The 14,767-nt window shown below is 38.0% G+C and overlaps 1 protein-coding gene across 2 annotated transcripts in view; it reads right to left on the bottom strand.

Annotated features, from left to right (window-relative positions):
• Positions 1 to 4,168: 4,168 nt before the first annotated feature.
• Positions 4,169 to 14,767, bottom strand: part of LOC134563900 (transducin-like enhancer protein 4) — a 98,152-nt gene continuing 87,553 nt past the window's right edge. For both annotated transcript variants that reach the window (XM_063422314.1, XM_063422315.1), the window contains exons 14-20: positions 14,509 to 14,585; positions 11,147 to 11,396; positions 9,814 to 10,061; positions 8,779 to 8,926; positions 7,979 to 8,129; positions 7,572 to 7,648; positions 4,169 to 5,928 (exon numbers count right to left, since the gene is read on the bottom strand). In XM_063422314.1, the coding sequence (XP_063278384.1) occupies positions 5,821 to 5,928; positions 7,572 to 7,648; positions 7,979 to 8,129; positions 8,779 to 8,926; positions 9,814 to 10,061; positions 11,147 to 11,396; positions 14,509 to 14,585 (1,059 nt within the window). In that variant the 3' untranslated portion in view covers positions 4,169 to 5,820. The remainder of the gene's footprint in view (positions 5,929 to 7,571; positions 7,649 to 7,978; positions 8,130 to 8,778; positions 8,927 to 9,813; positions 10,062 to 11,146; positions 11,397 to 14,508; positions 14,586 to 14,767) is intronic.

The raw sequence follows: 14,767 nt of genomic DNA, 5'->3' as shown, positions 1-14,767 counted from the left end.
CTTCATACCTAATACCTCCAAGCCGTGCTGAAACACAAGAAAATCTATTATCTTTGTATCATATATTTTAGGGTTTTTTCTCCCCACTCTAGCAGAAGACTGACAGTTTATAACACAGCAGTGTGACTGCCTCATTTGCACATTTACAGTGCTTGATAAGGAGTTGAAATGCTTGATTCCCCAGAGGTCCTCCTTTTTCTTTTCCCAACAGAAAAAGCCTCCCTGTATTTCAATACGGCTGTGACAAATTTTTCAAAATAATGGATAGCTAGCCTTTAGATAATGCCTTTCGTGAAGAAGAACATAAAAACACTTTACACAGGGCTCATGCAAATCATTTCACTAGGTGTCAGGCAGCACAGAGCACAGGCTGGAATCAGAAGCAGAGCAACCCATTCCACGTACCACCTTTTGCCCATGGTCCTGGGACCAGAGTTGTCCTTAATTACCTTTTTTTTTCATCAAATGTGTCCTAAATTACAGTACAAAAAATCAAGACAGAATTGCTGAAACTCCTTGAAGTTGAACCCCTAAGCCATACTGGACAGATAGTGCATTAAAATATGCAGCTAAAATTCCGTATTGCTTTTGCTCAGGAAATGAGGTAACACCTTTGTTCACAAAATCAAACTGTTTTCCCCCAATGTTAATAGCACTCTCTAATCCCTAACTTTTAAAGCAGCTGTATCACCTATTCTCATTTTTGGCATTACTGTGGATTGTGTTACAGCACATTTGTTACAAAATTCTTCAAGTATAATGACAAACCCAAGAAAATTACTTGCTCAACACTAGCATTGGAATGCTTTTTAAAGACAGATTTAACTGAAAGCTAAAGATTTGCTTAAAATTCTTCCACCCCTTCTTTTATTTGAATATCAAAAGAAAGTGGAATATAGATGCTTACCATGATATGACATTAAAAGACAGTTTGGGTCAATATAATTACTGTAGAACAGCAGAATTTTTTTAAAAAATCCTTAAATATTTGTACTTACTGATTTTAACATTCAGATGCATTTTAGCATCCTGGTGTAATCAGCTAAGTCCAAACCACAGACACAGAAGTAACCACTAGACAGTCCTTCTTCTTAATTTGTACACTGTGCATATCATATCACAGGTTAGTCTCTCCCAAAACAAGAAAAATTTATTTTGGCCATTTTTTAGAACCACTTGAGTCAAAGTGACCCCACAGAAGAGCTTCTTTGCACTCCAGAGCAGGTTTATGGACAAGTTGTAAATGTCAGATTACACCATTTTTAATAATAAAAAAAGACACTATAATACTGTTTCCTTGTAACTGGGACAGAAAATCATTTGGTAAGAGTAAGAACATTTATTGGTTTTGACATAAAAATTTCTTGCTGTGCAGTGGAAACGCTGTAGTCCAAATACTGGAAGAAACGCGAAATCTCAAGGGCTGTGTTCAGTAACTCTTGTTTCAAAAGCAGACGTGGCAGGTGCATTATTTAAGAGCTTGTCAGAGATGATCTTCTACAGCACACCACTCCAGGATTCATCTCCTGCTATGTCTGGAAAGGGGATTCTCATGTAAGTATATGGCAGTACTGGCTGGCTGCACATCAAGCCCAAACTGTTCAACCCTCTTCAACACCACTGTGGTCACTGCAAAATATTACCATCAGAAAAGCTCTCCAGGACTGAAGGCAAAGACCCTCCTACACACCATGTGAGAACAGCTCTTTGGATGAGCTGTTCAGAGTGCATTTGCTCTGAAATATTTAAAGTGGCGTTTTTCTCACTAGCCATACTTGATGCTCTAAAGTGTTTTTGTATTGCTGTATGCAGTGTTAATTTGGTGCCACAAAGATGCAGTATATTCAATGTAAATGAGAAACAGTGCAGCTCAAGTTCTGCTTTGAATTTCTTGACTCCTGCACATACAGAAACTGTATTTAATTTATTTCTATTATATTCTATTTTATACTTTTATTTTAATTTTCTTTCACAACACAAATCCTTGAGTAAAAGCTAGTCACATCAGGATTTCAGTCAGAATGATTGGAAATAAATAGGGTAGTAACAGAAGTAGTATTTATTTGTGCCGAGGATCTAGCATGCTTTTGTAGAATATAGTCCAGGCACATGTAGACCTGCATAGCTACCTTCCTGTTTCTCCCACACACCTATCAACGTTTCAGGAAGAAGAAATTTCTGTATGTTCTTCAGGTGACAGAGTTCAATGCAATACACAAAATCCAATTTGAACTATTCTAGTACAGAGTTAAAATCCCTCATACATGAAAATCGTGGCTAGTAAAGTAAATCTTATTTTCTTTTCATGTAATGCAGGAGCTTAAGAAATAGGAGAAAGAAATTCACTTTTGGCTAAAAACAGAGAAACATAATTTAAAATTGCATATCTTTAGAAAACACTGGTTTGATAGGAAGTGTTCACTTTAAACGTACCTATGCTAGCCAGTCAGAAAAGACATAAAAATAAAAAGAAATGTCTTAATCAATCACTGCACTAAACAAGAATTGAGAAGGGAAGAATACAGAAAAAGAGACAGTTGCACCTTGAATTTGGAGTATGTTTGCCACAGGTTTATGGCACAAAACACATGCATCAAAACACTTTGCACAAAGTAGAGCTGTGCAGTTGCAAATAAAACTAATAAATGAAAAAAGAGGGTGACCCTAAGTGTGCATAACTGAAAAACAAAAAGTAGCTTTGTACAATGTCTCACTTGCACTCAGCCCTGAAGGGGAAAAAATCAGGATGACTACACATTTAACTGCAGTAATCCTGGATTAAAGCATTTGATTTCTACACTGCTTACAAGCCATCAATACAAACATTAATAAGCAGATATATGGCAGGCTGCTTCAGAAGTATATTACATTGCTGTCAAAACTAGCTCTGTTACAAATTCAGGTGTATGCAATGTTTATTTTTTTCAAGGAGTGCTTTATCTTAGATGTTTTAAGTAATCTCATGCCTGAAATACTACATAAAAATACAACATCCTCTCCAAGCATTAAGCAGGTTGTTTCTCTTTTTTTTTAGTAAATGGTGTACACCCTAGCCTTTTATATTTTTGAAAAAATATATTTTTTGCTTTGAAAAGATAAAGTGTTTCAAATATGTTTGCAACCAGGAAATTCTGTTTCTTCAGACAAGAGTAAATATTAACAGAAGGTATCTGTACCATGTTTATTTTTATGGAGTATTATTGTATTAAGTAGCACAGAACCTTGGTACAAGTGAAACCTTACATTATTCTAGAGGACATGTGGAAAATTCTTCATCATTAACTCTAAGGAACTGATAGCTCTGAGAGAAACTTGCCTCTACACTCTCCTGCATCAAGCATCAACAGTCGCTCAGAGTACAAGTGAATGACTTCATCAACTTACATCTTGCTTTGACATTTCAAGAAAACTCAAAATATTTCTAAGCTTGGGTTCATGTACCAGCAGTCACCACAGACTGCCATATCATGACAGGCTTGCATGCTTGGGGATTTCCACCATGCACAGCATCATTTCAGAAATGGGTTATAGAACAACAAAATCCAAACTTTCCCTTGGATTTTTTTCATTTCCTTTTTTCCTATCACAGACAGCATAACTCCTCCCTCTGCCACCCCTCCCAGCAGTGCATTAATTAATTTTCCCTAGCTTACTTTAACTTGTGTTCACTGACTTCATGGAAGCTGGTCTAAATCCTTGATCTAAACCCCAACGTCAGTGAGAGAAGCCTGTCTGTGAGTACAAAGAGACTTTAGGTCTGGATGAGGAAACCCTCGTGTGATGCTGCAGTGCAACACCTCTCCTAAATCCTCCTGAGTGCTACATACTCACTAGGCATGTGAGCAGTAGTGGTCCTCCACTTCACTCTCTCCCAAGGTACGGGATAACGTAGGTATGCCAGATGGGAAACCACAAAACTGGCAAGAGGCAAACTCTTAGGTGACAGGCGAAGTCTGACATCTCCGAGTGATCAGAATCAGTGCAGTCAGGTAACCCGAGCAACCATAAATTCATAGGTTTCACTATCTCAGCTGAAACTCTACATGGTGTTTCAGTGGCCAAACCACAAGTATCTGTAGTGGTATGTTCCGTGACTGAACAGCTGGACGTGTGACTGAGATCATCACACACAATAAGGGAGGGAAAGAAAAAAAAAGAAAAATGCATCTTAGAAGTTACTTATGTTTAATGCTTAAAAGTCTGAATGCACAAACAATAATCTACCATTATAGAAGTACTGGTGGTCAATACAATGCATTAGAACTATGTACAATGACACAGTTTAGTATCAAAATCTTTCTACAATGTAGAGTATTACGAAACTGTTAATGACATCAAACACTAAGCACTTAAGACACCATTTTTTGCTACCACATTTGGAACTTCAATAAACAGTCCATTTTAACTTGCAGCATCAATCCATTTCTAGTATGAAATTAAGTAATTTTCTACTTATACAATAAGATTTATCTACACGGGTCTCTTGATTTTGATCCATAGCAGCAAAGGCACTGTACATCAGCAGATCCACAGACTTAAAGATTTTTTTTTAAAGCATTCAAAAAAACAAAAAACAAAAAACAAAAAAAAAAAAAAAAGAAAAGTCACAGATCATAGTTTAACAGCAACAACAACAACATAAAAAGATAACACGTTGTCTCTGGCACAATGGCTCAGTCTGCGTCCGTTTTAGGGACATCCAATCAAGACTTGGATTGAACTGCTGGCGAACAAAGCAAGTCCTTATCCCAACGAGAATCCATTCCTTTTTTGTACGTCGGAATGAGTACTCTTGTAAATCCTACCTCAGAGGTCATTGCTTTTGTAGTTTGTATATTGGTAGGCATCCATTCTTATTTCAGTGCAGTTTCCAAAGAACATATCAAATATTTTTCATAATCTCTTGTAATTGAAAAATTGCCCAAAGACACATATCCCCATTTTCAAGGAAACATTGCAAAAGTTTCCAGAAGTAACAAAGGTGGTTCTTTGAGGCAACTTATTGTACTCTCTACAATATAACAAAGAGAGGTGTTTATATTAAAAAACCTAGCTTGACACCTAAAATGCTTTATGTTTATCAACAGAAAAGCATTGAAAACAAATCTGTACACAAGATGCCATATTAACATTGCAAATATATAAATTAGCACATTCTTACTTAAAGTGAATTTAATTTAGATGTGAACTGAATTTGCCATTCATCACAGGCATGTAGATCACTGGCTACAGTTTGCAATTTCCTAAGTTTCCAAGACTGTCTAAAATAGTTAAGATACAGCATCTTCCCACCAAATAATTATACTGTAATAACACTTAGAGGTCTCATCCAAGAACAGGACTAAAAAATATAACAAAGTTTATTTTTTTGGATAGAAACTACAAGTCTATTTAGTGTAATTTTAACTATCTCCTGAACATCCTTCTCCAAGATCCCCAATTTATCCATCTGCAAAAACACAAGTATATGATGCATCTTTCAAACTAAAGCCAGGCCAGACAGCTTTATTTAATCAGTTCATTGTTAGAAAGCCTTCTTTAAACAAAATAAATACATTACAGCTATAATACATAATTAAAGAGCCAAAGTCACCATTAAGTATGCTTATTCCATCTTCTTCCAAGTAGATATCTGACAATTTGGTATCAGAAGTTCTTAATGAACTTTCACAAATCAATAGCAAGTTAAGAAGGTAAAAATAAATTCTACAACTGTGATGAGCGTTTAAGTTTTCAGTTTAGAATGAAAAAAAAAAAAAAAAAAAGGAATATACAGCAAAGTGCTAGGAGAAGGAGTTCTGTCTGCATTCAGATTTGTCTCTAATAAATAACTTCATAGACTGTAGCTTTCTTGTCCCCAGAGCCAGTGACAATGTATTTGTCATCCACAGAGATATCACAGCTAAGCACAGATGAGGATTCTTTGGACTACAAGAAAAAAGGAAAAAGAAAATTACATCTTTCGAGTCCTTCAATTCTGAAGGGCTTGAAGATTAATTGGAAGAATTTATAGATAGGGAATACGTGAAAAGCTCATTAAAGCATCAGTACCATAGTGGCAATTTTTTAAAATACTTTTATTCCACAGAAAGATCTATTGTAAAATAAAACAGTGGTAGAAAGGGAAGTGAATATTATGTACCTAGAGGTAATCTATCAATCTAACAAACAGAAGTAGTCCTTTTTATATACTTTACAAGGAATGAACATTTATTAATATTTTATGCATTTGATTTGCATAAAAATGAATGAAAACCCATCTTCTTTCCACTTCTTTTGTTGTAAACAAGAAATTCACATAGAGAAACACTTCAAAGCCCTACCTACCCACAGTTTTGAAACAAAGAGAGTCCACAGAAATAACTGTATCTCCTTTCACTACTTCTCCAACACAAGAAGACAAAAGCTTTGCACAAAGGAATTGATATGATCACAGAAGATGCAATTAGGAAAAGAAATCTTGGTGTAACAGGACACACAAGCATGTAGGAGCCGTATGGGACACAGGATAGAGCAGGTTGCAGTAGCTCTGTCTCTTCTAGCTTTGCTATTTGTTCTAAGATGAAGTGTATGCATTGTCACATTTACCTTGCTGTTTCAGTGCATATTTTCTTTACATAATATGTGTCCACATAATTTTCTGCCTGTTACCACAAGAGCTAAACACTTCCCAATCATGCTGTGTTTTGGCAAAAACATCTCTATTCACTGTACTAGGACTTTCCTTATCTACTCCTCTGTAAGAAAGCTTACTGGAGTATTTATTTAATATTACTTTTAAGGGGGATGTGCTCTTGCCAGGGCACAGACAGAACATGGGCTGTTGGTGGGGGTTGGTTTTAGAAATGGATAGCCTCTACTAGGAAATCTTAGACTGTGCCTTTCTCATACCAAGGTAAACTGCACTGTCTCCAAAAGTGGAGACATGGCAGGCAGCAGTACACATGAGACTGATCATTTAAATCAGAGCCAGTTGAACAGTTAAATTTAATACAAAAATTCCCAACCTAGAGGTGCCTGCAGGTGAAAGAACGGAAAGACATGCCAAAAATCCCACTTTTCTATAGTGGCACTGAAATGCCATTAAAACTGGGCACAGAGGGACTATAGATAAGTTATAGCTTCCAGTTATACTTCAGTGGGCCCTTCCACATCGCCTCAGTTTTCAGCTCAGGAGTCTGCTGGTCCAATCCATCAACACATCTCACCCAAGAAAAATACACATGTTGAATATGACTTCCACTGGTTTAGCACATTTTGGACCTTCAGTGACTGTTCACCTAGCGACATGACTTGAGGACTGTATTTCACCAAGATACAGAACAAGGTGAGAAAGAAGGGTATTAAGAATAATTTTGGATTAAAAGGCCACTTTACTGTAAGAGCTGAATTAGTGAAATACTAGAAAGGACAAAAGCATTTCTTTCTCTAATTACAGACAAACTCTTTAAAGACTACAGTAATTAGCTGCATTTCCACCTGAAAACTCCTTAGGCTACTGACAGACCCTAAGATGTGCAGCTCTACTGTACTGTAATGTATGTGGAAAATAGCTTTTAGGAGATTATTACCTGGAATATACTGGCTCCATAAGGTGTTCTCCAAGCATTAAGAAGATTATCTTTTCCAGTGCTTACAAACCATTTGCCTGCAACAGATTGTTCAAAAAGTTATTGCTGCATTTTGTTTTCAAGGAATACACCTCAAGAAATAGAAGATTGTAACAACAAAGCATTTACACATATCCAAAGAACAGTAACATTTTCATCTGGTTGCACTATGATGTTCCATCACAAAATAAGCAGTATATAAATAAGCAGTCAGATAGAGTTTTTTAAATAACCTTGACACTTAAATTTAATATAACTAATTTTTAACTATATTCTGTAGTTTAGCAGCTCTATTGCACTTTCATTCAAAGGTAACCTTGAATGATTTTTTCGTGGAGGAAAACACTGACACAGAAAGATTTGCTTACCACAGTGAGCAAACTTGAGTGACAACACACAGCTCTCATGAAGATGCAGCTGATACTTGTCCGGCTTAGTAACGTGCAGCACCTCGACATTGCTGTTCTCCATTCCTACTGCCAACCACTCACCAGTTGGACAATAGCCCAGAGAGAAGATCTGTAATTAGCACAGCACATGCCTCCGTCAGTAAAGGAATGAGCTTGAGATATTCAAAACTGACCCTTGCTGCACTGTTAGCACTATGCAAACTCACATTTTTGGTCTACTGCAGTTTTAAAAACATGATAATCCAATTACTACAGTAATCAAGATAAATTGGTTCATGCAAACACAGCTGCAAAACCATGCTATCAAATGTTATTAAAACTTCAATAGTGAAGTACTGAATCAAACTATAAAAGTTAATGTCCAAGCTTATCTGGCAGCCTTTAAAAATATTTTCAAAAAACATTTTTGATCTTGAATCTACACAAATGGGAACAGATTGCAGAGAGGAACATTTTAATCTGGCACTTGCTTTATAAAACTGATTCTCCCTTACTCTCATGGGAGAGGTACTAATCTGTCAAACAGTAATAATCCAGATAGACATTTAGCTGCCACAAGAAAAAAAACAACAAAACCACACCAAACCAAAATCAAAAATGAGAGTATGGAATACGAGACTAAGTGAGAAATTCTTTGGAGTTCTCTTTTAGACTGCTTTTTTTTGCTAATAAAGGAGAAAAAAAAAATTAAACGTGCTTGTTTGTTTTAAAAAAAATGAGAAAATTTTGTTAACATGTCAAAGGTTCTGAGACTGAACCTGTGATGTGAAGTCATGTTGCTGTAGCTGTCTCCCTTCTCTGAGATCCCAGGATCTGACCGTATTGTCCAGACCTCCCGTCCATAATTTGGTGCCATCATTAGAAATGTCAATACAGCTCGCTCCATCTGTGTGGCCCTGAAATTGCCTAAAAATATTAAAAGAAGATCAGCACATTCTGAGCAAAAATACAAAATAACTTCTTCCAGTCCTTGAGTTGTAACTTGGATTCCAACAGCAACCCCAGATTAACACAAACTCTGGGATAATCATGTGAGTTTTGTGATGAACTGATGATGCAATCAGGCCAGACAGCTAATTTGATTTCAAAAAGAACATTTTAAGAGTCAGGTACTCTGAAAATCTTTGCTGCTGGCTGCGTGATACCCATTACTCAAAATAGTCATTTCCCCTCGAAGACTGTAGCATGATCATCAAAATTGCCTTAGTTTAAGAAAAATGTGCAGGTCACTGAAGATGAAAAAAAAGAGCAGTTAACATGGTAACATCAGGTAGTAAAGGCTTGACTTTACATGCAACACTGATATTACATGTAACAACATATACACAGTGCAGTGCACTGAGAAGCTCTGTGTGACCAGCTCTTAACTTACTGTATATCAGTGTTGAGACCAACCCATGCTCCTGAAAGACTAAGTCTGCAACGCAGTAATTTACACATAGCTTCACCCAAGACATATTTACTGTATCTCTGATTAAAGAGATTAAAGCGAGAGCAGTGTGTTGCATGGAAACCATGAAAAGCATCTGTTCAAGGAATCTACAGCAGTATTGATATCAGCTGATATTTAGGGAACTATAGTTACGGGCCGATCAAAAGGCCTGGAACGATGAAACTCTCAAAACCTATAAACAATCATACAGATTTTTGTCAAGGTATCACCATGGCTATTCTGAACAACAAAATACTAGAAGCATCTATACGTAGAGAAAATAGAATATATACGCAAAAGCACATTTATGGCTGTATCCAAATAACTCCTCACAACCCGATGATCAGTTTGGTCGACCCACCTTACTAAAGTCTGGTTATGCAGATCCCACACCGCAATGTTGCCGTCGCTACAGCAAGAGAAGCAGACCTTGGAATCAGGGCTGATAGCTAGGGCATAGCAGGCTGGAGCAGAAGATGTCAGCTCTGCCTTGATGCGAGGAGTTGGAGCTGCCAGGTCCCAAATGGATAATGTGCTGGCTTCCCCACCAACAATCAGTGTGCGGCCGTCAGGGAGCAATCTGCAGGAACGGATGTAGTTGTCTCTGTTCTGTGGAGACAGAAGCCATCAAGAGATTACTCATGAGGAAAGAAAACAGCATTAACATGAGAGCAGAAATCCATAAAAGTATTGTATTCCCTCCTGGTTTTAATGAGCCATTTATACGTATGACAATGATAAAGTGTATTAATGCCAGAAAATTACACGACATTAGGGAAGTACTTCAACTTGATCTACAAAATTCAGCAGTGAGAGATATTTAATCTTAATTAGCATCAAAACGCAAAGACCTGAACCCAGCCCAAAACAATTCAAGATAGCTGAATTTGACAGCTGGTGTAGAAAGTTGTATTTTCATACTCTGTTTATTTCAGCACATTACCCTCTCAGCATGGGGGAATACCAAATTCCCTGCACACTTTCCCCCTTCCCATTCCAGTGAGACTTGCTGCCACCGTCTAGGAGATGTCAGAGGAAAATATTTGGGCAATTTTCCTCATTTGTGTAGCAACTTGTGTAGCAATTCATTATAAGTCTACACATGCTGCACAGTTCTCATTTTACTGCCTCTGTAACAAGCAGCAACATCTCACCAAGAACTGGTAAATGACAAGAGAAAAGCTGCTAACAATAGTTCATCTTGTTAGCACATTCAAATAATTTGTGAATAACACTGAGGGATATTTTTAATTGCCACATTAAGACAGGTCAATGCATTCATACACATACACAGACACAAAATACGTGACACAATCCCCAAATATTCTCAGAGAATACAGCTGCAAGACAGCAATTTTTAGCATGATAGGATATCAACTAGCTGTAAAATTGCCAGCAAATGTCAAAGTTTATAAACAATATTTGCTGTGCTGTCTTTGATCTTTCTTCCTACCATAATTTAAGGATATTAAAAATATTTTGACTCATTGTGGGGGAAAAGACCCTCAGATATGGTGAGGAACATATTTAAACCTTAGTTCTAATAGAAACAACAAAATTACGAATGCAATACCAACCTGTGATACCACAACGGAAATCAAATACCTGCTTACCCTTTACCCCTCAGCGGAATCACTGCAATCTTAACACAACATCCTATCTTCTTTCAGTGTTGTGTGCTGCTGTTCACCTACCAGGCAGTCCAGCTGAGAGACAGGGCTCTTGTTGCCAGGGTGGCTGATGTCCCAAACCTTGACACAGCCCTTCCCACCCGTGTACACGTGTCTCGTGGGGTTGCTGATGGTAACTGCACACACAACTTCCCCGTGGTTCAGGGTGTTGATCTGACGGGCATGGCGAGGGATTCCTGGGCCGATGAGGGCGTCAGGAGGGAAAGGAACTGGCTGCATCTGACCATCTGCACTTACATGAAAGGAATAGGCTCTGTGGGGAAAGAAATTAAGAGGGTGATTTAAAGAGTTTTACTTCAAGCTTGTTTAGGAAAATAGAATCAAAGATGTGCTTCCACTGCAAGCATTCATGCCCTCAGCTCAGCTTTTTTCACAGATATTTCACAGAATATTCTGAGCTGGAAGGGACCCTCAAGGATCGTGGGGTCTGACCCCTAAGTGAATGGCCATATGGGGACTGAACACATGACCTTGGTGTTTATTAGCAGCATGCCCTACTCAACTGGGCTAACATCAGGTATTTTAATCATGTAAGGAATAAAGATTTATCTACAGCATGGCCCTCAAAGCACAAATATAGGTGCTCAGCTTTTAATATGAAAAGTTAAGCACCAATCAAATGAGCTTTTACAATTCACACTGTGATGATTTCTGGCATGAGTGAGGATATATGACACCACTCTTAATTTTGGATGGGGATATCACTGCATGTAGAGAAGAGAAGGAAGGTTGGGTCAGGGCCCCCTGGAAGACAGAAATAGTTGGCTGGTTGCTGCCAGAGCATGGTGGGTAACCGCGTGCCAGGGGACACTTGGCCGCTCGCTTTACTGACTCTTACGTGGCAGCTTCAGCTGGACTGTTGCCAATTTGTCCCAAATATGCTGTGGATCCCAGGCCCCTTGAGCAAAACTGCTCAGCACTGTACCTAGGGGTGCAGTGAAACTTCCACCAAGACTGAGGAGTTAAGTCCTCAAGGCACAGTTTCTGACAGCTGACATGACAGACCAGCAAAAATGCACTGCAATGGATTTTTTGTTTTGTGGGGGGTTTTTTTTGTTTGTTTTGTGGTTTTTGTTTGTTTAGGTTTTTGTTTTTTGGTTTTTGTTGTTTTTTTGGTGGACTCGACACCACTGCTAGAGATCCCAATTTCTCTTGCCAAAATCAGGCCTCTCACTGAGAAAGAATCTGTTATGTGATTGCCACTTATGCTACCTGTGAATATTCTATCAACAGCTTTATCTCAAAAGTATTTTCCAGGGAGAACAGTTAGGTTGTGAAATTGCCTTGTTCTGAGATGCTACCTGATACATCACATCTATAACAAGAGCACAACATTTTTAAGAGGGTTTACCTACACATACCAAGGTATGCTTAATGGAAGGCTTTAATTTTCTTAGACCTAAAAATCATCACAGTGCTTGTGAAAAATCCATTGTCACAATGGTGGGATGACAAGAGGTCACGAAAAAATTGTTTCATGAGAATTCTTTCTAAGTTCACTTCCTTAATTGATACTTTGAAGCGACTAAGGGCAGTATTCATAACAAAACTACTGAATTTGTCATTTAAGTTTCATAATGCATTGATATTAGATCAGTAATTTTCAGTTGGACAAAATGCATTAACTATCTTTCCTATTTATATACTATCTTTCAGTATTTATATACTGTACAATTCTCAAGACTTGATACAATACCAAAGTAAAAAGAGAGTTATTAGGGGTCAAATTCCAAATGTACTATATGGTGCCCACTCCATTTCAGGACACTCAATAGTGCTGAGAATTTTCACAAATTTCCCTCTAAGGTCAAAAAGGAGTAAATGAGAAAATAACAATCCTGGAAGATGTGACAACTATCACACTCAAGACGAAGTCATTACAATCATGCTAAAAGAGCCACAGATTTTAAAAGTTTCAAGCCCTCTGGTAGACAAATGACAGTTACATTTAAATGTTTAAAATAGACATCAACAGAGCAACAACATTTAAAAATCTTGGACATATACCAGAATTGAAGTGATTTGATTTCAGTTTGCCTCATGTTTTATTCCTCTCAATTTTAACGGAAATAAGTTGTGAGTAGGGAAGTATCTGAACCCCTGCAATTGCCATTTCTCTCAACACAGCAAGCAAAGCTTAGTAGATCCAGAGACACTTCTTTCCAGGTGACTGACTCCATCAGGGATGAACTTAAATCCAGCAAGCATTTGAACATTACATCAAGACATTTCTAAGAGCCCACTGTATATAATGGATGAAGACCTGTGCCCACAGAATTTTTAATGCAAGCAGCCGGTCTGCAAGCTGCTGTACATCAATTTCCATACCTACTTTAGGCGTTCACCTAACAGGGTGGCACAACTAGCAGAAAAGTAAAATAAGGTGGTTACCAGTGTGCGACGCCTGAGAGATCTGGGCCTGGCTCGTGACTCGTGTGACGTGTGTGCACGAGGTGCTACGGGCACTAGGCCTGATCACTTGTCACCATACATTGTTAATCCTGTGTGTCTGCAAGCTCACTGGCAGGTAAGGGTATGCATTTACTCACACAAATCCAAGTGTGTGACTAATCTCAACCACTCCTACACAAACATGTACACACAGAAAAGAGCTTGAGAAGGCACAAACACCTCTTGACCATCAAACTCTCCAGTGTGAACTGGTCACAATCTCCCAGAAGTGTCACAAGGAAGTGGAACTGGATGAACCTTAAAGAAAATCTAGATCAATATGGTTTGTATAGTTGCTTTACTTTTTCTCCTCTCTGCCTCAAGAGGAATGTGAGCAGAGAGTCCTTCATCTCTGTAATTCTTCCAAGCCTCTCAACATGAAAAGCCTGGTAAAGCAGGTCACATTATACGGGTCAGTTCCATCAAGGATGAATCTGAATATTATCATAAAATAATTCTTTCCAGTATTTTCAATCAAATGAAACATTTCAGTATTCCTTTTTCTGCACACAGCTGCTAAGCTTGCAAATAATTGCAAGGCTTTTGTGAACAAAGAAATAATTTTTTTAAACTGAGAAGCAGAGTACAGTGGAGATGGAAAGCTGAGATCCCATTCCAGCTTGCATTTCCATAAACAACCAAGTTCATCTCCTTTTGAAGTTCATCTCTGTTTTCCATTTATTTCTGTCTCCTTTACTTTGTATCACCCAGTCCATGTCAACTACTATTAGTCTTCAAAACAAATTTACAAATGCAACTTTAAGATTACACAGTGATTCTCCTGCTCTTGCTGAATAGCTATACTTATTTCTATTCACACAATAGTTTTCAGTAGCTAAGGGGAATTCCAACCAGCAAGGGAACATGACTTCCAACAGATGATTGACTTTTAAAGCTGAATGTTTGATACTCACGGTTTTCCTCCTGGGATGCCTGTGAGATTAGGAGGGATGCCTGGGACTCGCATGTGATGATGTGGATCAAAACCAACCTATAGTTTTCCCCAAGCAAAACAGAAAGGTGTATTAAAGTAAGAGTTAGGCAAAGGAAGCCTGTTTAATTCATGTTCTCCACAGCACACTCCCTGAACCACAAAGTGAGTGAACCAGAGTTAACCCCACAGGTCTAATATTTAATACAAACAGCTCTCCAAGCCAAACGCACGAACGGCAA

The sequence above is a fragment of the Prinia subflava genome, chromosome Z, assembly GCF_021018805.1.
Source record: "Prinia subflava isolate CZ2003 ecotype Zambia chromosome Z, Cam_Psub_1.2, whole genome shotgun sequence".
In the NCBI taxonomy this organism is placed as follows: Eukaryota; Metazoa; Chordata; class Aves; order Passeriformes; family Cisticolidae; genus Prinia; species Prinia subflava.
This window is presented reverse-complemented; position numbering and strand designations above follow the sequence as displayed.